This window comes from Polypterus senegalus, chromosome 10, assembly GCF_016835505.1.
Source record: "Polypterus senegalus isolate Bchr_013 chromosome 10, ASM1683550v1, whole genome shotgun sequence".
NCBI lineage: Eukaryota > Metazoa > Chordata > Cladistia > Polypteriformes > Polypteridae > Polypterus > Polypterus senegalus.
Genome location: NC_053163.1, coordinates 18,133,509 through 18,157,459, shown reverse-complemented (window position 1 = coordinate 18,157,459; position 23,951 = coordinate 18,133,509). Strand labels below are relative to the sequence as shown.

General features: G+C 40.6%; 1 protein-coding gene across 2 annotated transcripts in view; it reads left to right on the top strand.

Annotated features, from left to right (window-relative positions):
* cbx7b (chromobox homolog 7b) overlaps positions 1-23,397 on the top strand; it is a 28,404-nt gene extending 5,007 nt beyond the window's left edge. For both annotated transcript variants that reach the window (XM_039765400.1, XM_039765399.1), the window contains exons 2-6: positions 7,652-7,695; positions 8,919-8,984; positions 9,647-9,716; positions 14,856-15,198; positions 17,885-23,397. In XM_039765400.1, the coding sequence (XP_039621334.1) occupies positions 7,652-7,695; positions 8,919-8,984; positions 9,647-9,716; positions 14,856-15,198; positions 17,885-18,030 (669 nt within the window). In that variant the 3' untranslated portion in view covers positions 18,031-23,397. The remainder of the gene's footprint in view (positions 1-7,651; positions 7,696-8,918; positions 8,985-9,646; positions 9,717-14,855; positions 15,199-17,884) is intronic.
* The last annotated feature ends 554 nt before the right edge of the window (positions 23,398-23,951 follow it).

Sequence of the window (23,951 nt, the reverse complement as noted above, 5' to 3'; positions counted from 1 at the left end):
GGAAGTCACACCGACTGGCTGAGTCATTAGTCTGGTGTGATTTTTCATTTTGGATTCTACATTTTAAAAAACTTTATTATGAAAAACTCCTAAGCAATCTGTGATGAAGCACTCGCCATGAAAAGGCGCTATATAATATCCAATTTGATTGCTTGATTCTCCACAAATATCTTTGATGCTTGATGCTAAGGACTTCCCCCATACTGCTGTGCCTCTGATTATTATTTTTTTATTTTTGTTATATTGCCGACTTTGAAAGGCACTATATAAAATAAAGCTCAGTGTGTTGGATGAATAATATTTGTTCCCACATTTTTCTATCAAAACACCACAAATCAAGTCATGTTCACTGGTAAAAAGTGTATCTGCCATTAGAAAGGATTAACTTGTAACAACAGGGATTGCAAAATTCCATCTATTTCATAATGTATTTGACATGTGCAGTTTGGCCATTTTGACTTTATAATTATGGTGGTGCAGTGCTGGTGCTGCTGTCTCAGATAAAAGAGACTGGAGTTCATGTCCTGGGTGTGTTCAGTTTGAATGAGCCCCCCATGTCTGTGTGGGTTTCCTCCTGTTGTCCAAAGCCATGCACCTTAGGTGGACTGGTGATGCTAAACTGGCCCGTGTGTGTGTCCACCCAGTGATGGACTGGCTCCCTGTCCAGGGATTGTGCCCAATGCTTGCTGAGATTGGCTCCAGCTTCCTCGAGACCCTGCTCTGGGTAAAGAAATTCAGAAAAGGGATGGATGGGCTCTTTAAATAAACCTGCGTTCCGGTGTTGGACTCTGTCTAGTGGCTGTTCTGCCTGCTGATTTTGTAATATGGAGACCACTATCACATTTGCTATACCAGATTTGAAACCTTTATGTGGCGCTGTGAAAACTGGCATCTTTTAACCCTTTGTGCACTAGATGGCACTGGGATTATTTCTGGTATTAAAGTTGCCCTGGAGAAACTGGGATTTGCAAACAGGAAAGGCAGCATGGGGTTGAGAGAGTTAAAGAAGGAGAAAGGTTCATGCAAGGGCATCTATGCAAGTGGTTATGCCCCTGCATGGCCACCAGGGGGCAGTATGGAATGTTTGTTGAAAATACTTGGGTCATTATTGTCACGTGTGTGGTAAAAGGCTTACTCACATGTGCCAGATAACATGCAACATGTCACCTTCATCATTAGGACAACATTACTTTGAAACCTTAGTCTTCCTTATCTAACAAATCCCCAGATTAACAGTGCCTAAATGATGAATAAAAAAAGAGAAAATTTACATACAAATTAAAATAACTGATAATGGGGAGGGGGACTATACTACAACATCTATCTATCTATCTATCTATCTATCTATCTATCTATCTATCTATCTATCTATCTATCTATCTATCTATCTATCTATCTATCTATCTATCTATCTATCTATCTATCTATCTATCCAAGTGTTTGAAATAAATACAGCAACATCTACTGATAAACATTGGAATTACAGTACAAAGTGCATATAATTAAGTTAGGCATCAAAGGAGATAATATTATCTTTAAAGGAGCACATATGTGGTCTTAACACACTTCCCATTGTCGTCCTTCGTTCTCTTACTGCTTATGAACTCCATGAACTTATTAGGATTGAGTTTCACATTTATAGCCCTACTAGAGTTGATGTTTGCATTAATAGCTCTGTTATCATCTAATTTCTTCCTGGCATTTCTAAATGTGCGCATGTATTCAGAGGTCCTACATTTAGCTCTGTTGCACTGATTTTTAAACTATAAGCATTCAAACACCACCTTAGACTTGTGTGATCCTGAGCTGGTGTTGTACTGAAGTCCAAGAAGGAAAGGAGTTTCTGAAAAGATAATTTGGGTTGTTAAATCTGTAAGGAGCTGAAACAACAGTTAGAGGTGGAAATCAAAACCCAGCATTCTTTGTAAATCTGATTTGGTGTACTTCAGGGGTCTTGGTTTCAGAATCTCAGTCCATTATTTTTTTAATCATTGCCGTGGATGCAGTCTGTGAATCTGCATGAAGAGACGTTCCATCAGACATGCTATATGCTGATGATCTGGTTGTAGTGGAAGAGTCTGCCACCAATGACAAAAGGCATCTGAAAGTAAAAGACTTCAGAGAAAATGACAGCAAAGCTGAGACAATGGCATGCTGCTCAGAAATAGATGAGCCCCTAAAAGTTTCTGGCTGCAGAGGAAATACAATGAAACAAGCAAAAACAGTTAAATATCTGAGATCAGTGATTAGTGCTACAGGAGAATATGAGGTGGACTTGCTGCTTGGTAGAAGTGGAAAGAAAGTGGAGAGGAATGAAGGTCAGTAGGAACACCAAGACAGAATACATGTGTGTAAATGAGAGGGAGGTCAGTGGAATGGTGAGGATGAGGGGAGTAGAGCTGGCGAAGGTGGATGAGTTTAAATACTTGGGATTAACAGTACAGAGTAATGGGGATTGTGGAAGAGAAGTGAAGAAGAGAGTGCAGGTAGGGTGGAATGGGCGTAGAAGAGTGTCAGGAGTGATTTGTGACAGACGGGTATCAGCAAGAGTGAAAGGGAAGGTCTACAAGACGGTAGTGAGACCAGCTATGTTATATGGGCTGGAGACAGTGACACTGACCAGAAAGCAGGAGACAGAGCTGAAGGTGGCAGAGTTAAAGATGTTAAGATTTGCATTGGGTGTGATGAGGACGGACAGGATTAGAAATGAGGACATTAGAGGGTCAGCTCAAGTTGGGAGACAACGTCAGAGAGGTGAGATTGAGTTGGTTTGGACATGTGCAGAGGAGAGCTACTGGATATATTGGGAGAAGATTATTAAGGATAGAGCTGCCAGGGAAGAGGAAAAGAGGAAGGCTTAAGAGAAGATTTATGGATGTGGTGAGAGAGGACATGCAGGTGATGGGTGTGACAGAGCAAGATGCAGAGGACAGAGAGATATGGAAGAAGATGATCCGCTGTGGCAACCCCTAATGGGAGCAGCCAAAAGAAAAAGAAAAAGAAGAAGGTAGAAGTGGAAAGATCTGAGTGGAGTTCTCTGTGATAAGAAAATACCAGTTGGACTTAAAGGGCAGGGTTAGGGTTGGACCTGTGTTCAAGGTCATCTTAAAAGCATCATAGGCCCCCGCTGTTTTGATAGTGAAACAGAAACATACATAGGCTTTAGAGACATCATGGACCCCTATGCTCCTGGAGCCCCCGGCCAGTGCCCATTATGCCCATACATTAAGACGGGACCTGCCTGTGTTGACTTATGGAGCATAAAAGTATAGGCAATGAGAAGAAACGTGGACACACTCCTGAAAAGAACTGAAGTGAGGGAGCTAAGATGGATTCCAGGAATTTCACTTAAGTATAAGAAAAGGAATGAGGAGATTTGCCGCATAATTGGTGTTCTGGACAAACGTATGTGAAGCTCATATGAGGTATTATGAAAATAGGAAAATCACACTGGGTCACGGATTATGAAGGTAGACGTCTGAGGACATGAGGGTGGTGGCAGGCAGAAGAAAAGGTCAATGGATAGAACAAAGTAAGATCTGAATGTGCTCCATCTTACAGCAGACATTTTGGCAGATAGAAATGAATGGAGAAGGAGAACCAGTGTGTTGAACCCCTGCCCAGTGATGCATTTAACAGCCTGAAGGACAGAGAGCCCCCAAGTCAACCATTTACTCTGCCTGTGCTCGTAAGATGACTTTTTCAAGCCACTTAACCCAGTTCAGGACTGGTGCTGGAAGCATTTCTGACAGCATTGGGTGCAACACAGCATCAGTCCATCACAGAGCCCCACAGGCAAAACGCACTACTACTGCGGGGTCCAGTCACACGCACACCCTAATTAAAATAACCCACCCATCTATCAGGGCAGATGGTGCTCTGGCCTGGGGTTCAAATCCAGGAAGACGACTTGCTGAGTCTGGGAGGCTAGCCCCCTCTCTGCCTGTCTTGCTACCTCCTTGTCTAAGTTTGAAATGTTAAAAATGGCCAAACACCCTGAGGCATTGTGGGATATGCCTCTGCCAACTGTAAAACGATAATATTGATGGCCATTGTAGGCTTGTTATGGCAGCTGGGAACGCTAATTCGATTAAAGTTACTTGATAATGGGCTCATTGGCCTCAGAGGATGAAAGCATAGAACATATCATTCATAATACACTGACCTTCATGATTACTTATGATGCCCACAGGATGTGGCCTTTAGTGATTTTTGTTCTTGACCTCCTTCAGGCATAAATTAGAGAACATGTTCTGATGGTCAGCATATCGATGGAGGAATAGGTCAATTTTTATATTATTAAGTAAACACGGCTCGTCATGGAGGCTCACTCTTTAGTGCTTCTTCCTCACTGATGTGTTCAAATCTCGCACTCCGTCTGTGGGGTCTGATCGGGATGTCCTCCTTCATCCCTAAACCCAAACTGATTGGTGGATTCTTAGTATGTGCCTGAGTGGGCCAACCCTGTCCAGAGCTGCTCACTGGGTTGGTTCATGAAGTCCATGACTCTGAACTTAATTAAACAGAACTGAGAATGTTGCAAAAAGCAAAAGATAGATAAAGCAATAAAATAAATAAAATTCCTTGCCCGGGAGCATCCTGCTCCCACATTCCAGGGCCCTCTGAATGCGAAGAGGAAGCTGAGGGAAATGCTTTGAAATTTGATTATGTGGACCATGCAAATTCATGTAAATTAGGCCAAGGATGTACATTTGCATTTAAATGTGGGTAGAAATAACAAAACTAGCCTCTTCTACCCGGCCATGCTAATTAATTGCAGCAGCACACGGACAAATAACGCATTCTGATGTAATATTTGGAATGGCCTCAAAACTGCAGGAGTGATGCATAGTGTAATGATTTTGGAGAATGAAAATAAACCTGACTGGTAATTAGTAGAGTTTCAAATGCATGAATATTCAAGTAATCCACAGCACAAAGGACAGCTGAGTTGGGGGAGCAGGCCTTCAGTTCGGCAGGTTGATGCTTAGCTGGTTTCAGGGGTCTCTGACTGGTGGCACAAGCTCAGGTTCAAGTCCGCTCAATGTGTTAGCTGCCAACAGTAAGTGAAAGGTTAAGAGAATGACTACAGCACGGGCTTTGGCCAGATTATGAGCAAGAGGTGACAGGACAGATGGCAATGCAATAGCGGCCTCCAAATCTGTAAATTTATTGAAATGGGAAACTTTACTTTTCGTATAACAAAATACTTGGGGTGCTCATTTATCTCAGCAGCAACAAGAGCAAGGCTAGAAGCAGACATGGTTGGGGTGTCAGTCCATGATAGGACCCAATGTTACTTTACTTATTATTTAGCTAATGCCTTTACCAAAGGGGACTTAAAACATGTGAGATACAGTTTGTTACATTCTTTTGGGACCCCAGAGGAAGCCCACTGAGACACAGGGAGAACCTGGGATGAGAAACTTGGACTCTTTACTGCGTGGCAGCAGGGATACCCTTATTATATTATATTATATTATATTATATTATATTATATTATATTATATTATATTATATTCCATCCATTATCCAACCATTGCTATATCCTAACTACAGGGTCACGGGGGTCTGCTGGAGCCAATCCCAGCCAACACAGGGCGCAAGGCAGGAAACAAACCCCGGGCAGGGCGCCAGCCAACCACAGGGCACACACCCACACACCAAGCACACACGGGACAATTTAGAATCGCCAATGCACCTAACCTGCATGTCTTTGGACTGTGGGAGGAAACCAGAGTACCCGGAGGAAACCCACGCAGACACAGGAAGAACATGCAAACTCCACACAGGGAGGACCTGGGAAGCGAACCCGGGTCTCTTAACTGCAAGGCAGCAGCGCTACCCATTGCACCATTGTGTCACACCCCTTTTATTATATTACTGTATATTATATTATATTATATTATATTATATTATATTATATTATATTATATTATATTATATTAGCTGTCCACCGTGGCAATGCCCATGTAGTAGTAAAACAGGACAAACTTTAAAAATCAATAAAAAAATTTAAAAATATATAATAATTTGTATTGAGAAGAATTTATATTGATAGCGTTCATATCTGAGGGCCTCTTGATATACAATATTTTTGGTTTTGCTATCAGGGGCGAGAATGTAGCTGTGATCTTTTTGCTAAAAATGTAAAACGTTGGCAAGGTGTCTCTGGTCAGTTGGAAAGTATGTACTCTCTAAATGTCAAACGTTGCCAATGTATCTGATTGTGTTCAGCTCTGATAGGAGAGCGTCCCCCTCATGGGGAGAAGGGCATGTGGCCGTGATAGCTCTGCCAATGACCAGGTGCCATCTGTAACACACATGTAGCTGTGATCTCTCTCTCAAAAACGTCAAACGTTACTCCCGAACAATCTCGAGATGATAATGTCTGATGAGCAAGCAGGTATCACTAGCTAAGTGGTGGCGAGGTACACTCCAACATGTGGTGAGAGGTAGAGCCACTCGAACAGAGGCTGGCACATGAGGAGAAGGAGGGCCCTGCCCGGCTCCCTACTGCTGAGGCCCCGCCTCCCCCTCCCCTCGGTCCGCAGCCTGTCTCTCTCGGATTTACGCGAATAAATTGCTGCCGCATTATGATACTTAGTGCGACTTAGTTCAACTGGAATGTTCAAGCAAATTATAGAAAAAATCATCTAAATCCATTAAAGTAGTTCTCTCGTGAGAAGCGAACTGATATGCAGACAGAAGACAGATAGACATTGGATTTTATATATATATATATATATACAGTATATATATATATAAGGATTATGTACCTGTTAATAGGATTAAACAGGTTGGGCAATATCATGTAATGATATATTCTATTTATGAACATTAACTCTCTTGCTGTAGCTAAAAATGTCATTTTTAAATGTGACTTTTTTATATTAATAGCTGAAAAACAATTGCATACTCATTCTTCAGCACATACTGTAGGGTTTTTAGGGTCATTATTGTTTGGGTGCATACAACATATGGCGAACATTTCTACTTTTATATGGCCAAATTTGTGGATTCAAGCGTCATGTCATGTTCGAACCCACTCAGTCCAGGCCAGGGTGCTAGAATCTACCACAGTCAGCACAGGGCACAAGGCCGGAACAAACCCTGGACAGGGCGCCAGTCCAGCGCAGGGTGAGTGCATACATGCCCAGACAGCAAATACACCCCAGGGACATTTTAACCTTGAGAATTGACTACTGTGGACAGTGGGAGGAAACTGGAGTACTCGGAGGAGACCCACAGAAAACTCTATGCAGGGAGGACCAGAGACGTGAACCCTGGTCTCCTTACTGCGAGACAACAGCACTACCACTGGAACACCCCTGGATTCAAGTGTTAAAAGTTAAAACGTGTCTGTTTTTATGATAATGAAGTGCATCTTTAGAAACAACACTGACTTATCACGCTGTCTTTTTTAAAGTGATTTCCTTTGGCAGTTCTCATTCCTAATGGTTTCCTCCTCTTCTCTCTTGTAACATCTCCTGTCCCTTTAGTGTCTCTTTCCTTTTCTTTTCTTCTCCACCTGTCATTGCATTCTTTAGAAGTTTCCTTTCACTGGTAAAGAATCTGAATGTTTGCTTGCTTCATAACCTCAATTCTCAGCCTCTCTCTTTCTCTGTTTCTTTCTTTCTTATTTTTTTAGGGGAAGGTTGAGTATCTCTTGAAGTGGAAAGGATGGCCCCCCAAGTAAGTTGCTGTTCAGATTTTGAGTGTATTGATAATACAGTGCCGCTTGTAAGTCAACCTCATTTCTACTTCTATTTGTGTTTTATATGAGAACAATCCAAAATAAATTATCATGCAGGTTTATTCCAATCTTTCAGTTTCTTTAGAAGAGCTTCCAAACAGGCCCAAAATATCATTTGGATTTAGAATGTGATGTAATGGAGTTTCCTTTTTTACTTTCTCGTATAGGGAAAGTACTGCAATCGTCAATGTTGAGATTTTGATGAATCTCGACCTTTTAGACCTCCCTGACTTTCTCGTATACAAAGTATAGGTAAAGTGTTGGAATCCTCCAAAAATAAAATTTCGAGATTTTGATGAATTTCGACGTTTTAGACCTCTTTGAGTCCGAAAATACCATTTTTGGAATTATGTCGATGTGTTTCTCTGCGTGTGTCTGTAAACACTCAAGTTTTGCATACAAGTATTCGGTACAAAACGTAGATTTCTTTAAACTTTTGAGCTATTTCTGCTAACCAGAAGTGGTACTTTAATTTGTATTGATGCAGCTGCAGAGTCCGATTTATTCAACTTTACTTTTATAATAATTGTGCAATATATTATTAAATTGATTTGATTTGTTATTGATGGTTCTTTAATGTACATAATATAAAATATAATCATTGTCTTGCGGTTTACTCCTCAAATATCCATCTCCATATCTGAGTGTACGAGAAAGTCGACGGAAGACCAACTAGCAATTTTTATGTTTCATATATTTGTATCGATGACCGTTAAAAGACCAACTGAGTCCAACGCTGAGACACCCACTGCGTGATTCTCATTTTCATAAAGTGCTGGGAGGCTTAGGCCATCTACAGCATGGACTTCACGTTTTCTTGGTTTCCCTCCTCACCGGTTAATCAAGAGGTTCATCAAGCAGCTTCAAATGTTCACCACACCAGTCTTTGTTCTTTTCAGTTTTCTTGAAGGGTGACCTTCATTTCTAAGTAAATCGTTGCTGCCTGTTGGTTTGCATTTAGCAAACAGTAGAATGAAGTGGCTGAGGAGATGGGTGTGAAGACCACTGGCTGTAGAAATCGGTGACTGTGCTCTAAAGTCTCCCTGAGATGTTTCTGCAGTCCATCCTGTCATGTCACCATTTCATATCCTTGTCATGTATTTGGCCAACTGTGTAAAATATGATTTGATTGGCCAGTTAACCTATTGGTTGTTTTTGTCAGGTACAGCACCTGGGAACCAGAGGATCATATTTTGGACCCTCGGCTAGTTCTGGCATATGAGGAGAAGTAAGTAGTGGATAAATAAAATGGCCCCGTCTGCGGGTAACCTCAGGACTTGTTCTTATCAGAAATCCAAATAACCAGCTAACTTGTGTGCTTGTTCACCTTATGGAGCAACAGGTCAACCATCTCTTGTGTGGGAGCAGAGATGATGGTTTATTATTGCTAATGAAACCTTGGAATACATTTTATATTTGAATAATAATGTTCTAATAGCTGCACGGAGTTTACATGTTCTCCCCGTGTCTGTGTGGGTTTCCTCCCACAGTCCAAAGACATGCAGGTTAGGTGCATTAGCGATTCTAAATTGTACCTAGTGTGTGCTTGGTGTGTGGGTGTGTTCACGCGCCCTGCCCATGGTTTGTTTCCTGCCTTGCACCCTGTGTTGGCTGGGATTGGCTCCAGCAGACCCCCGTGACCCTGTAGTTAGGATATAGCAATGGATGGATAGATGTTCTGATAGGGTAAAGAAGCTGTGGCAGAATCTGAAAAGAAACATTTTTTTCTTAATAAAGATGAGTATGAGTCAAAATAGTGGGCTCAGTTTAACATGGTGGGTCATTCATACTGGGGTTGAATTTTTTTGGTCAGAGGTTGTTTTTATAGCTGTTGCATGAAAGCTTTAGACTGCTGAATGGATTAAACGATTTACTTCTTCTGCCTTCCAGGGAACAACGTGATCGGACACTAGGGAACAGAAAACGAGGACCAAAGCCCAAAAAGAGACTTGTCTTGCAGGTAGGGTTGCTGCTGTCATTGGGGGGATGCGGGCGGAATAAAACAAGAACTTGTGACCGTTTTTACATAAGATGGCAGTACGGGACCTAAAGAGGACATCATGCCTGGATTGTCAGTCCATCATAAGATGTTCTCATGCCCAGTCAGTTCAGTATCCAGCTTGGGAGAATGTGCACCCTCCATACAGAGGTGCCCAGCTAGAAATCTAACTGAAGTCCAAGTGGTGAGAGATGAACAACACTATCTTCTGAAGCAGTGCACCACCACTTTAAAGTTTATAGGTCCATAAGTTCTTGGACAGTAATACTATTTTCATAATTGTGGCTCCATTAACCACCACAATGGATTTGAAATGAAGCAATTATTATATGATTGGGGCGGCACGGTGGCGCAGTGGTAGCGCTGCTGCCTCGCAGTTAGGAGACCTGGGTTCGCTTCCCGGGTCCTCCCTGCGTGGAGTTTGCATGTTCTCCCTGTGTCTGTGTGGGTTTCCTCCGGGCACTCCGGTTTCCTCCCACAATCCAAAGACATACAAGTTAGGTGGATTGGAGATTCTAAATTGGCCCTAGTGTGTGCTTGGTGTGTGGGTGTGTTTGTGTGTGTCCTGCGATGGGTTGGCACCCTGCCCAGGATTGGTTCCTGCCTAGTGCCCTTTGTTGGCTGGGATTGGCTCCAGCAGACCCCCGTGACCCTGTATTTGGATTCAGCGGGTTAGAAGATGGATGGATTATATGATTGAAGTGTAAACTTTTAGCTTTAATTTAAGGGTTTCACCAAAAATATCGTAGGAACCAATTAGGAACGACAGACATTTATTTATATACTAGCTGTGTAAGCCTGTGCTGTAAAAAGTCCAGGGTCCTAGAAACAATTGAAATTATCAGGAAAAAAAAATTGAAATGTAGAGATGTCAGGTTATTGAAAGAAACTATTCTGGGCATCCTAGGAGGTTTCGTGTTGCTGACGTGCTTGCATCGTCTGTGCATTAGCGGCTAAGCGACTTTGTTTTTCTTCTGAGGTTGCCTCGCTTCTGTATTGGCTGCGGGAGGAAAAGAAAAAGGGATACCGTTTTGCTGATGTGCTGTCCTTGTTTCTGTATTAGCTGGTAACTGAGTGTCTCTTTCTTCGGAGGTTTCGTTTTGCTGATGTGCTGGCCTTGCTTGTGTATCCTCAGATGGAGAGCCCTTACCCCAACCCCACCTCTCATTTCTGAGCCGGACAGACAGACACAGACATTTCCACGCAAGACTAGCTGTGTAAGCCTGTGCTGTAAAAAGCCCAGGGTCCTAGAAACTATTGAGATCGTCAGATAAAAAAATTGAAATGTAGAAATGTCAGGTAATTGAAAGGAACTACTCTGGGCATCTCTCTCCTAGGAGGTTTAGATTTGCCGACGTGCTTGCGTCACTTGTGCATTAGCCGCTAAGCAACTGTCTTTCTTCGGAGGTTTCGTTTTGTCGACGTGCTCTCATCGTTTGTGCATTAGCGGTTAAGCGACTTAGTCTTTCTTCGGAAGTTTAGTTTTGCCAGCGTGCTCGCCTCGCTTGTGTATTTAGCGGCGGGAGGAAAAGTAAAATGGATACCGTTTTGCCAATGTTAGCAGCTAAGCGAATTTGTCTTTCTACTGAGGTTTCGTTCTGCTGACGTGCTGACCTTGCTTGTGTTATTAGTGGCAAAGCGAGTTTTCTGTTTCCTCGGAGGCAGAGCCCTTACCCCGACTCCACCTCTCACTTCCAGGCCGGACAGACAGACACACACACTTCCACGCGTAGTAATTTATATATAAGATTTGGTCCACCTATTTTCAGGGGCTCTTCTCTTTCAATCCAGTTCAGTTTATCCATGTTAATATAGTTTAAGGTCAGGAGGATGATCTAAGATTCACTCATCCATGCATCCACTGAGACATTCATACTCTTTTAGGGCAAATTTTGTTTTTTCCTTTTCTCCCAGGGCTGAATAAAAAAAACTGTTTTCTAAAAAGCACAAAAAGCAATAGTTTCACACACAAATCAACATAAAATTCTTATTTATATAACAAATGTCACTCTGTTTTATGTTCCATGAGCCTCCGTAGTGTGAAAATTCACAGACTTATTCCATACTGTTTGTCTCATCCCTTATAAACTGAAAGGTACTTTCTGGAAAAAAAAAACCAGTTACCTGTCTTTTGTTTTCAGTTTCCAGATTGCTTGTATTCAAATCAGAGTTTGAAAAGTCAGAGTCTGATTCAGTAACAATACACAAAAAAAAAAAGAAAGAAATAATGCACACTTTGTGGCTTTGTGAATTCATTTCACTCTCTTGCCTGACGTCAAACGTCGCCATTCTAGACTTTGTTTACTCTACGCTACTCACACACACGCAGCTATTCGACATCATGTCAATGAGAATTAAATGTCCTTGTAGCAAAGAAGGTCTACCAATAACGTACTGTTGAGTTTTATTGACATTTACAGCTGATTATCACTCTCAACCCCTGCTGTCGACAAAAGTCGACATCCACCCTGAAAGAGTTAATCCACTTTAGGGCCATGAGAGCAATCTTCTTCTTTATTATTATTATTTTTTTTTTAACATTTTATTGAATTTATTAAAATTAAATAACATTCCATACAAGCAATCCAGTTTTGCAAAACTAGGTTCAAAACAAGTCAACCCCCACCCATGAGAAAGAGAGCTGGGCCAACAGAGTAAAACTTTAATAGTAGGAAAAATAAATAAATAAGAGAATCCGCTTCCTCAGTTTAAATACTTATTCTAAAATGTTATTGAGATTAGATCCTGCCAGGTTTTGAAAAAGTTTTGTACGGACCCTGTAAGTGAGAATTAGATTTTTTCCATTTTCAAATAGTATATAACATCAGTTACCCACTAACTTCAAAGAGGAGAGTTAGGATTCTTCCAGTTGAGCAAGTTAGTGTAGTAAAGGCAATTACAGTTTGTTTGTCCTTCTCCACTTTAAGCCCCTTTGGGAGCCCACCAAACACAGCTGCTAGTGGATTAGGAGGGATTGCAACACTGAGGCTGTATGAAAGGCATTTAAAGATTTTGGTCCAGAATGATGTTAATTTGGTGCAGGCCTAAAACGTGGCCCAGTGAGGCTGGAGCTCGATTGCAATGTTCGCAGGTTGGATCTTGCCCTGGAAACGTCTTGGACAATTTTAAATGAGACAGATGTGCTTGATATAATTTTAAGTTGAATAATTGTATGCTTTGCGCATATGGAGCTCGAGTGAATTCTGTGCCTGGCTGCCTTCCATTCCTTTTTTAAAATTTTGAGTGAGAGATCCTTTTCCCACTGCACTCTGAGATCTTTGAAAGGGAGGGACTGTAAAATGTTTTTATATATTATAGAAATGCTGTCAGAGTCATCCAGACTGATCAAAATATTTTATGGCATAGAGGTAGGTGGGAGGTGAGGGAAATTGGGCAGGTTTTGTTTACCAAAATTTATAATTTGGAGGTAGTGAAAGAAATGTGTTGTAGGAAAATTAGAATTGGAGTGTAATTGTTTGTAAGAGTTGTCTATGTACAAATCTCTAAGTGATTTAATCCCAAATGTTTTCCAGACATTAAAAATTGTGTACGTTTGAGAGGCTGGAAAAAGGTGGTTCTCGTGCAGAGGTGCCATAGATTAAAGCTTCTCTATCTTAAAATACTTCCTACATTGGTTCCATTTTCTGAATGAATGAAGGACAATTGGGTTATTATTATATTGGCAATAACTTGTACTTATTGGGGTATAAAGCAAGGAATATAAAGAAGTACTGCAGGACTTTATTTCTATTGTGAACCAAGCCTGTGTATGTTAATTTATTTGTGTCAATGTCCAGATTTTTATAGCGTGTATATTTGCTACCCAGTAATCAAATTTAAAGTTAGGTAGTGCCATGCCACATTCTGCTTTAGGTTTTTGTAGGGTTGCCCTTTGGATACATGGGCACGTATCCAAAGCAATCTTCTATCTATTTGTTCAGTTTCAGTTGAAATTAATCCCCTTCATGGTCACATCTATCCAGCCATCCAGTTTCAAACTCTCTTAACTCTCTCTCCTAATGAAGTTCAGAGTCATGGAAATTATCTGGCATCTCATCCAGATTCAAAATAGATCAATTTAATTCAATCCAGTTTCATACCACATTAATCCAATTCAAGATTGTGGGAACAGCCTAATATCCATCCATCCATTCATTCATTCATTCAGTTTCATACCAGATTAATCCAGGGTAATCATGAGTTGGTCAGCAATGTTGAATGGAGCATCTGTTCTCTATAGGCCACACTACCCAGAGCCATCTTAACACATGGGCATACTGGACATTTTCCCAGGGGCCCCTTGCTAATCTATGTATGTTGTGACTTGTTGAGTGGTCGTGTAGGTAGGGGCCCCAGTGTATTGCCTATAATGATGTTAAGACAGCCCTGACGCTACCACCCTGAAACTGATACTAGGACAGTTTAGGGTGAGCAGCTAACCATAGACTTAGGGAGAACTTTCAGACTCTCCAAAGAAAGATGATGCTTCACTTGGGACTTAGTGCTTCTGCCATCGCCTAATGAGTTGTGACTCATGTCACTTAATTGCTGAATCTGTCACCTTTTAATCTTACAGACTCTGTAAGTGGTATGAAAGAATCAGTCTCAACACACGAAAAGGTTTGGGGCAGCCACCTGTATATTGTTCTGGCTGCAAAAGGGTATAGAAACAGGATGAGATGTGTTCTCATTGAGTTCCAAACTGAATTGTTGAGGTTAAGAAAAGATGTCGGCTTTATAAGCCGAAAAGCGAAGGTGATGTCATTTGGCCGGAACCGGAAGTGATGTCAGTCTGGGCACTGAAAGCAGAAGTGACATTAGTCTGAGCGCCGGAACCAGAAGTGATGTTGAATCAGGCAGGTTTTCCCATATTTGGCCTGCAGAGATAACAGAAGGTAGGTTTAGTGCACCCCGCCACCCCATGGCCTGGTGGGTAATTACCTCCATTTGTTCCACTCAGCTCCGTTCTAGTCGCACATGTGTGACAGTGGGCTCATTTCCATAAGGTTAATTAGAGGAGTATCCCTTTGAACCTTTATTGATGGGTCGCTCTGATTCTCTCCATTCACTGGATGTTTGTCCTTTTGTTGCCCTCCCTAGCGGATGTACGGGATGGATCTGCGCAGCGCCCACAAGGTACAGGTGAAGCCACCACCCCGATTGAGGCTCTCCCTGACACGCACGCTGAGGGAGGAGGTCCATAACCACAGGGAGGATGAAGATGACGAGGAAGAGAGGCAGGAGCGACCACAACAGAGCCAAACCCTCTACAGGAGGCTGGCAACAGCAACTCGCCGAAAGTACAAGAGGGGCATGCCGACCTTTCTGCGGCTAGGGCCTCGACACCCCTCAGTGGAATACCTGGAAACTCAAAGTGAAGGACTGGCAGAGAGCTGGGACACTGAAAACAGTGGGACACCACAAAGGGAACAGATACTCAACGGTTGGTACTGAGACAACTGGGTGTCTTTAGGAGATCTAGAGAAATTGCATGTGTGCTATTTCATACGTATGGGATGGAATTGATTGCAGACATGAGGGGTTTGAGTTTTGAATGGTCAGCATATTTACATCAGGGTCTTCCTTTGCACTTGTAGCTTTAGATTTTTCAGAGGTGCAGTATACTGTCTCTGCCTACACATTAGGTATATAATACAGTGTTTATCACCAAAATACTGAATCCTTTTATTTCTAAAAGATTTAGACAGGAAAAACTTGTCTTCCACACGGCACAGGACAACTATTTAAACATGAATGTTTGAGAGTACACTTATCATAGTCTGCTTTACACTTTTAACCCGTTGACTTTATATAGTCAATCATGTTCGAGATGAATCAGCAGGCCAGCAGTGTCATAGTGGCCCATTTTGTAGAAAAGTTTTTTGAGGATGTAGTTTCCCTCTAGGATAGTCATTTTAAAGTGTGGTCCATGGTGTGCTATTGGTTCACAGTCATCTGCTAGGTGGTCTTTGGGCTGACCTAGTCTTCTTTCTTACCAGAATGTTCCTTCTGTTTCTCAGTTTCAAAATTCTTTCCTTCCTTTCCCACCTAACTCTTTGAGTACGTGAGACTCTGCATTTAAATCCACCATCATCTCCACTTCAAGAGCTGAGTCCTGCTAAAGGGGCTTTCTTCATTCGATATGGATGCTGATGCATACTGCTTCAGATGTATTAATTTTCTAAGAGCAGGGGTGTAGCTAAACTCTTTGTCACCCTGGGCAGTCATTAAGGTACCCAAGAAAATAAAACATAATGCGCATCATTCAAAAAAATGAAATCCACAAACATTTAACCACATTTTTAATTGCAGCTACAATTTAATTACGATTACAATGTAATTACAATCTAAAATCTGCAGTCTATAACTATTCAAACTAAATTAACGTTATTACTACATTGGAAAAATCGTCAATGACATTTTTAAATGTGACTTCACTGGTAGGTTGCTACTCTATCACAAATATGACACAGTTTCTTAACTCTTTTAGGGATAATTATTGTTTTTTTCCTTTTGTCCCAGGGCTGAATATTTTTCAAAATATGTGTTTTTTTTAGAAAACTCAGCAAATCAATATTTTAATACATAAATCAACATAAAACACTTGGGCAGTTTATCCCATTCTACCAGGCAGATCCCCTCAAGCTCCAATAGACTGGTTGGGAAGCGTCTATAAATTGCCATCTTCAGGTCTCTTCACAAATGTTTTGTGGGGTTCAAGTCTGAGCCTCTCACGAACAGTCCTGGACTTGTCCTGAAGCCACTCCACTTGTTTTGGCTCCATACTATTGGTCATTGTTGGACTGGAAGGTGAACCGTCACCTCAGTCTGAAGTCTTGTGCACACTGGAGCTCAGTTTCTTCAAGGACCTCTTTGTATTTGGATGCATACTTCATCCCTCAATTATGACCAGTCTCCTTGTCCCTCAGTTGAGAAGGACCCCCATAGCATCATGTTGTCACAACCATGCTTCACAGTAGGGATGGTAATAGACAGGTGATGAGTAGTGCTTGGTCTTTGCCAGAAATTCTGGTTAAAGAGTTCAATATTTGTCTCATTAAACAAGAGAAATGTTTTCATCAATCTCAGAGTCGTTATTTACCATTTGAAAAACCTCAAGTGAGTTATCATATTGAGTACTGAGTGATGGAGTACTGCTGAGATGGACATCCTCCCAACAGATTCTCCCATCCCAGCAGTGAATTATAAAGCTTTGTTTATCTATCTAGAGTGATCATTGGGTTTTTGGTCTCACTAGCCAAGACCCTTCTGACCTGAATGCTCAGCTTGGCCGGGCAACCATCTCTAGGAAGTGTTTTCTTGTGGTTCTAAACTTCTTCACTTCAATTCTTGAGCACTGAAAGCTTCCAAAAATGTTTTTATACATATGCCCCAATGTATGCTTCATCACAACTTGATCACAGCGTTCTGCAGGGAGTTCCTTGGACTTCATGGGTTGGATTTTGTCCTGACATGTGGTGTGAACTATTGGACCTTGTATAAACAGGTGTGTGCCTTTCTGAGTGATGTCCAGTCAGTTCTGTTTGCCACATGTAGACTCCAATTAAGTTCTACACACATCTCAAGGAGCATTAAAGCAACCAGGATGTACCTGAACACGATTTGGAGTGCCACTAGATAGCGTCAGACAACTTTTGTGAAGGAAAAATTTGAGGATGATTTTTAACAAATTTGAAACCCTTTTCACATTTTTGTCTTGTCATTATGGGTTATTGAGTTTTAGATTGGTGGATAAGAAATTTGTCCAATTCAAAATGTACAACACAATATAGTGTGTAGAAAGTGAGGAGGACTGAATAATTTCTAAACTCACCGTATCTCTGTATTATGGAGTTGTCTTCTGTGAAGTGTCTGCAGAATCTATCTATCTATCTATCTATCTATCTATCTATCTATCTATCTATCTATCTATCTATCTATCTATCTATCTATCTATCTATCTATCTATCAGACATTGTATTCAGTATACTCAAAAGAAGTACTGTGTGTACCAAAATATGGGAAATGTGTTGAACAAACTAATGTAGCCTAAAGAAGGGAGGAAAGAATTAATGTATGATGTATGATGAATGTCCATGACCCTCATTTTTTGCTTTTGTTTCTCTCAGGCGGCAGTGTGGAAGGCGGCTGGAACCCCGTAATGTCACCGGGTGAGATCACAGTGACGGATGTCACCATTAACTCTCTGACTGTCACTTTCAAAGAGGCACTGGCTGCCAAAGGCTTCTTCCGTGGCTGGAGCACTGAATTCTGAAACCACCCTAAGGGTCGCCTACCGTGACGATCGCGTTCTTCTTTAGTTGGACAGGTGTCTTTTGAAAGGACTGGGCAGCACTGGTGCAATCCTCTTTGAGGCAGCCATAGGAAGAAGAAAAAAAAAAGGCCTACAATGGAGGAAGTATGTGTGTGTAGAAGTTAAACTGGCCATTAGAGTGAGGTTGTCTATATTTAAAAAAAATAATAATTTATGAGATATTTTTTTTCTAAATTATTCCCAAATGATATAGATCAAATACCATGCAAAAGATTTTCATGATTAGAATTTTTAAAAATCTATCTATCTATCTATCTATCTATCTATCTATCTATCTATCTATCTATCTATCTATCTATCTATCTATCTATCTATGTTATAGCACCTTTCATCTGTTTATCTGCACAGCACACTCTAGAGCACTTTGTCATTGTGTCCCAGCCGGGCCACCGTACGTTAGATCCCAGCCCCCATGCCACATACAGAGAAAACAGCTTTCTATTCTATTAATCCACCTTGGCAGAAAATGGTAGAGGGCACAATTGTGACATACTGGGAGGGGTTTATCACTTAGACATCATTCTCTGTTTCTGCCTATTTTTGGCACAGGCAAGAACGGCCGTACAGATGACAGAGCTTCCCTTCATGCTTGACTGAAAGCACACGTTCTGAAGGCAGGGATCCTCGCTCATGGCCAGGACTGCATTAACTGGCTCACCATTGGCTTTATAAGGGGATGGCACCAGAGACCTGCATGTCTATGAATGTGCTCTGGCTCGCTTTCCTATATTTAATTCTTTATAATTTTTTTTATCTTGTACAGTTCATTTATATGTCATGAGAGGTGGGGTATTAGTAAGAATGTGGTTTGTTTCTTTGTATTGTGGTTGTTGTTTATCTCATTTTGAAGGCCGGATGGATTTTGCCTGTTGGTGACAGGGGGCACGAATGATACTATGTTAGTGAAAGCAGGCACAGCAGACCCCATATGATCTGGCCCGAGGGGAGGCTGTAAATGCCCACCTCCTTGTTTCTTAAGTCAGATGGAAGCATTTAAAATGTATAGGAAGCAAAGAAATGCATCTGATCTGAAATTGCATACTCGAGCAAAACTCCAAGTGCTCCCCAGCCTCATGTGTCATCTTCCATTTGTGGATGTTTAAATGAAAATCTCTGAACTGCCTGAAGCCCTGTCACACTAGTATAGCGCTAATATCAATGGGCAGGTGTGTTCATCTTATGCTTAAGAAGCTCATTTTCTCCATTTAGAAACATTTTGGAAGCTGTGCTTCTGTTCATATCACATATCATTTCACATCTATGAGGTGTATCCAGGCAGAAGTAGTAATGGTGGGTTACACTTTAAATTGAATGCTGAAATGAAGAGGGCAAAAAAGTGAAACAGGAAATATAAAATATTAATTCAAATTTTACACTAGACAACAAACATTTTGCTTCCTGAATGCTTTTTGGTGTATCTCATAGGTTCTGGTCTGCTGATTATAAACTCACTTTTGGATTTTCCTGACATTAACTGTTTTATTGCACTTGCCTATTTTGTAATTTCCTCACATATTATAAGTATACAGAACATATACAGTACAACAACTACATCTGGAATATCTGTGGTGACCTAAAAGTATTGGGCCTGGAATACTTGAAATGGACCTCGGACAGACTAAGGACTGCATAAGAGACAGCCAAGCTAAAGAGTCTGATTACGTTAAAATGAACTGGACACCATAAACCATTTGTCCACCCAACAAAGATATTTTTGCCTCCATTTCTTATAAAACTTGGACTGATAAAAACATTTCGTGAAGGTGATTAACAAGCAAGCTGAAGGAGTTCACTGTCTGAAATAAATGTTTCCTTTGGTAACTGATACCAAGATTAAGGAAGACATTTTTGTTGGTGCACAAATCACACAAAGCGACTAGTGGTTTGAAGATCTGCTAGCGGGGCCGAAGGAAATCGCATGGGTGGCGCTCAAGAATGTTGTTGAGGATTCTTTTGGCAACTACAGAACACCAAACTACATCCAGCTGGTTGACAACATGCATCAGACGTACAAAACCATGAAGTGCAACATGTCGTAATTCATTTTCTGCATTTCACACTTGGGCATCTTCCCTGCTAGTCTTGGTGAAGTCAGTGATGAACAAGGGAAAGGTTAATTAGGACATTACCATAATGGAAAAGTGGTGTTAGAGCAAGCATTAGCTTACTACTGTTGGACGCTGAAATGAGATTCATCAGATGCGGAGTACAAACGAAAATCAGCAGCAAAACCTTTTTAGCTCAATTGAACTAATGCAATGTGCCAGCATCATTAAGTGATTAAACACCCTACATTCGATAAAAGTTCATTTTATGTTTCTCCAAATTCCTATGTGATAATCGTCAATCTAACATTATCACTGTGTTCAGCTTGAAGTGTTCCTTCATAATCACCAAAACTATTTCGGGAAGCAAAGTTTTTGAAAATATTTGTTGTCCAGTGCAATATGGGGAATGTAACTCAGAGACAAACATGTGCCAATTCTGTGAGGGTTTCATTTTGCAGTCGTCTGTGCCCTTCCGCCTGCTTTTTCTTGCTCACTTCTTTTCGTTAATTGACGCCCCTCTGCCTATCCCATTTGTGACTGGCGTTGTGTTAATTCTCAATGGGCAAATGAGCTAAGCTGTACACCCGCCTGCTTTTTCTTGCATACTTCTTTTTACTAATCGATGTTCCGATCCTGCCTTATTTGTGAATGGCGTTGTGTTAATTCTCACTGGGCGAGGAGCTCATCTGTGCCCTCCTGACTACTTTTTCTTGCACACATCTTTTTGTGAAGTCACGTCCCCCCAACTTTATCCCAGGCACTGCTTCTGTTATGCACTTTAGAGTCGAGTCGACTATTTTCAGAATGGCGTTGTGTTAATTCTCAATAGGGCATACGTGGGGAAACGCCTTCCCACCACTGACAGTATCACCCTTGACTTGCTTTATTGAGATTACGTACTTCACATTGTTTTGCTGCTAAAAAAAAAAAAATCATCCCTGGGATGGAAATTAGAAATATTTGCAATACATAAGGCTTTTGGTCCATGGGATTAAGCAAAGGCATTAAGGAAGAGGACTGCTAGTGAGTACCATGTACCATAGCTATGCAGGGTATACATTGTGTAGCCATTAATTGTTTGGATGTTTGTGTTTTCTTTTTTGTTTTGCTTATGAGAGGAAGTGGGTTGCAATAACAATTATGGGAATATCTGCAGTTATTACACTGGAGCTGTATTCTCATCCTGCTTAGTTTGCAACATCTGACAAATTGAATGTATTGTATGCGTTTTCCAGTAAAGATTATGAATAATGATATTCGCATTGTGTTGGTGAAATGATGGCATTGCTGTTTTGTTTAGATATAACGTGTTAAGGATTATGAAGCATGATATGGGAATCGCATTGCCATTTTGAGGCTCTTAGGGTGATATATCTGAACTTGCCATAAGAGCCACAAAATGGCGGCCAGATTGTAATGCTTTAAGGATTGTGAATAATGACTTTATCATGGTTCATAATCCAACATTATGACCTTGGTGCCGTTTTTGGCTCAGAATTTAATGCTTTAAGAATTTATAAATAATGATTTTATCATTATTTTGCTGATATAGTTACGTCGCATTTTGTGGCTCTTGCAATCATTTCCGATGTAATGCTTTAATAGAGATTAAAAAATTTGCAGGCAAGTTTGAATGGGGAGCCATTCAGAGTGAAATATTAAAATATGCTCTAATACAATTAGTTAGATAGAAACAAGTAAAATATGCAAATAAAATGTAATATTTATTTAGACACTGAAGAAAAATTATATTTCTAAAAAAAAAAGGAAATTTACAAGAACAGAATTTTCTTGTCATTCCAGCTATTCTTGAAAATGGTGGGTGGTGGTAATAAAGCACTTTTAAGCATATTAAGCAATTTTTATTGATGCTGTCACAAATACAGATAATATACCACAGATGCAACATGGCCAAACTCTCAAAGAGGATAAGCTTAAAATTCCGACTGTATATAAAGTAAAGATTACTTAACTTCTTTTGATGTATAATAGGCAATCATGCAAACATACTGCAGAATTTAACTGATGTAAAGAAACAGAAGATTGTCAGATATGAATATCTCTGTCTGGTAGGAATTTGGTAGAAGTGCGTTTGTGTTTTTGGATTTTTTTTTTTTTTTGTGGAAAATTAAATGTTATTTTTATAGATGATCTACTTTAAGGACACAATTGTGTTGTCATTTAATGGCATTTTGTGTGTTTGGTTGCATTCAATGGGACATCATGGTTGCCGGATGTAAAACATGGCCAGGCAGGAGTTTTGAAATAAAAAGGGAAGACTCAAAAAAAAATATGAGGCCTATAGTGAGTTTTTAAGGTTTTTGGACTTTGCTTTGGCTTGTATGGAAACCGAGAGAGGACATGCAATATCGTTATTTTTTTAAATTGTCTCCTCAAGATAACAGACTAATTTTATGTTGATCTCGAGAAAATGAACTTTGTTTTCTTGAAATAACAGAATAATTTTATCGAGATGTCGAGAAAACAAAACTTAACCTTTGCTCCTGGCATCAGGTTCGCTTAGATTGCGGCTCCTATACAGCTGAAGCCTTGCTAACTAAGGCGTAAACTTATGTCACCCTGCGTCAGCCCTTGATTCAACAAAAATGTGACACGCTGATCAATAAAGTTCTGCTCTTCTGCCGTTTCAAACAGGACGTGGCTTCAATAAGCTAAACATTAAACGTTAGATACAATTATTTCATAATTTCGAGAAAACAAGATCTGTTGTTTTATCAAGATCTCGATAAAATTATTCTGTTATCTCAAGAAAACAAAGTTTGCTTTCTCAAGATCTAAATAAAATGAGTCTGTTATACTGAGGAAACAATTTTAAAAAATAACGATACTGCATGTCCTCTCTCGGCTTCCGTAGGCCTGATTTTTGATGGTGAATCAATTTATTTATTTTTTTAGATGTTTTGACAACTCGTTTCTAGTATTTCAGACTTGACTGTAGCCATATCCAGTTGGTGTTAGTTTTACCCCAGGAGGTGAGGTAAAGTACTTATTACTGGAGCACATCTGCAATTTTAGTCCCACCAAAATCGCTTACGTGTGTAACAGACTGCGCTGTTGTGTCTCCTTAAAAATAATTGGGCCTGCTTATCTTCTATAGAAAGTCAGGTTAAACGAGTCCAGTGTGAATCAACCTGTCAATAAAATCACATGATTTGAGCGATTTGGACAAGACTAAAATTGTACAGGTCCTCTCCTATTAATTACTTTACCCAAGGCCAGAAGAAGAAAAAAAAAAAAAGACCTGCCACTACACCTTATTGTGCTTCCTGAATACTTTGGGGAGGTATAATCCTCTAGGTCCAAAGTCACGCTGATATATACTGTATGGTTTATATCGAAATACCAGTAAGTGTCTCCCTTGGAGGTGTGAACAGACATTTTGTTCTTTTAAACAAGAGCTGCTAATGTGGTCTGAATTACTAGAACCCATAAGGCAAGAATGAGGAAATGTGTGTATGGTGTCCCGGTGCATACCGACCCTCCTTGTGGTGTAAAACTAATCTCTCCTGAATAGGGCTTATGTCTGACTATTCTCTTGTTTCATTTTAAAAACTCCTTTTGGCATCTCTCTGCCACTTGCATTCCACCGAACAAAAAATGATAGTACCTGAAAGAATGTTTTTATCGAAAACCGTTCCCTGTTGGCTTTCGCCACTCGCAGATGGGGAATGATCCTGTTCTGTCGGCATGCTTCACATTCTCTAAGGGAACTATGAGCTACGAAACAAATTGGAAGACTACTGGCAGAAAATAAATGCACACTCTTTGACTGGGAGAAAAACACACACACGC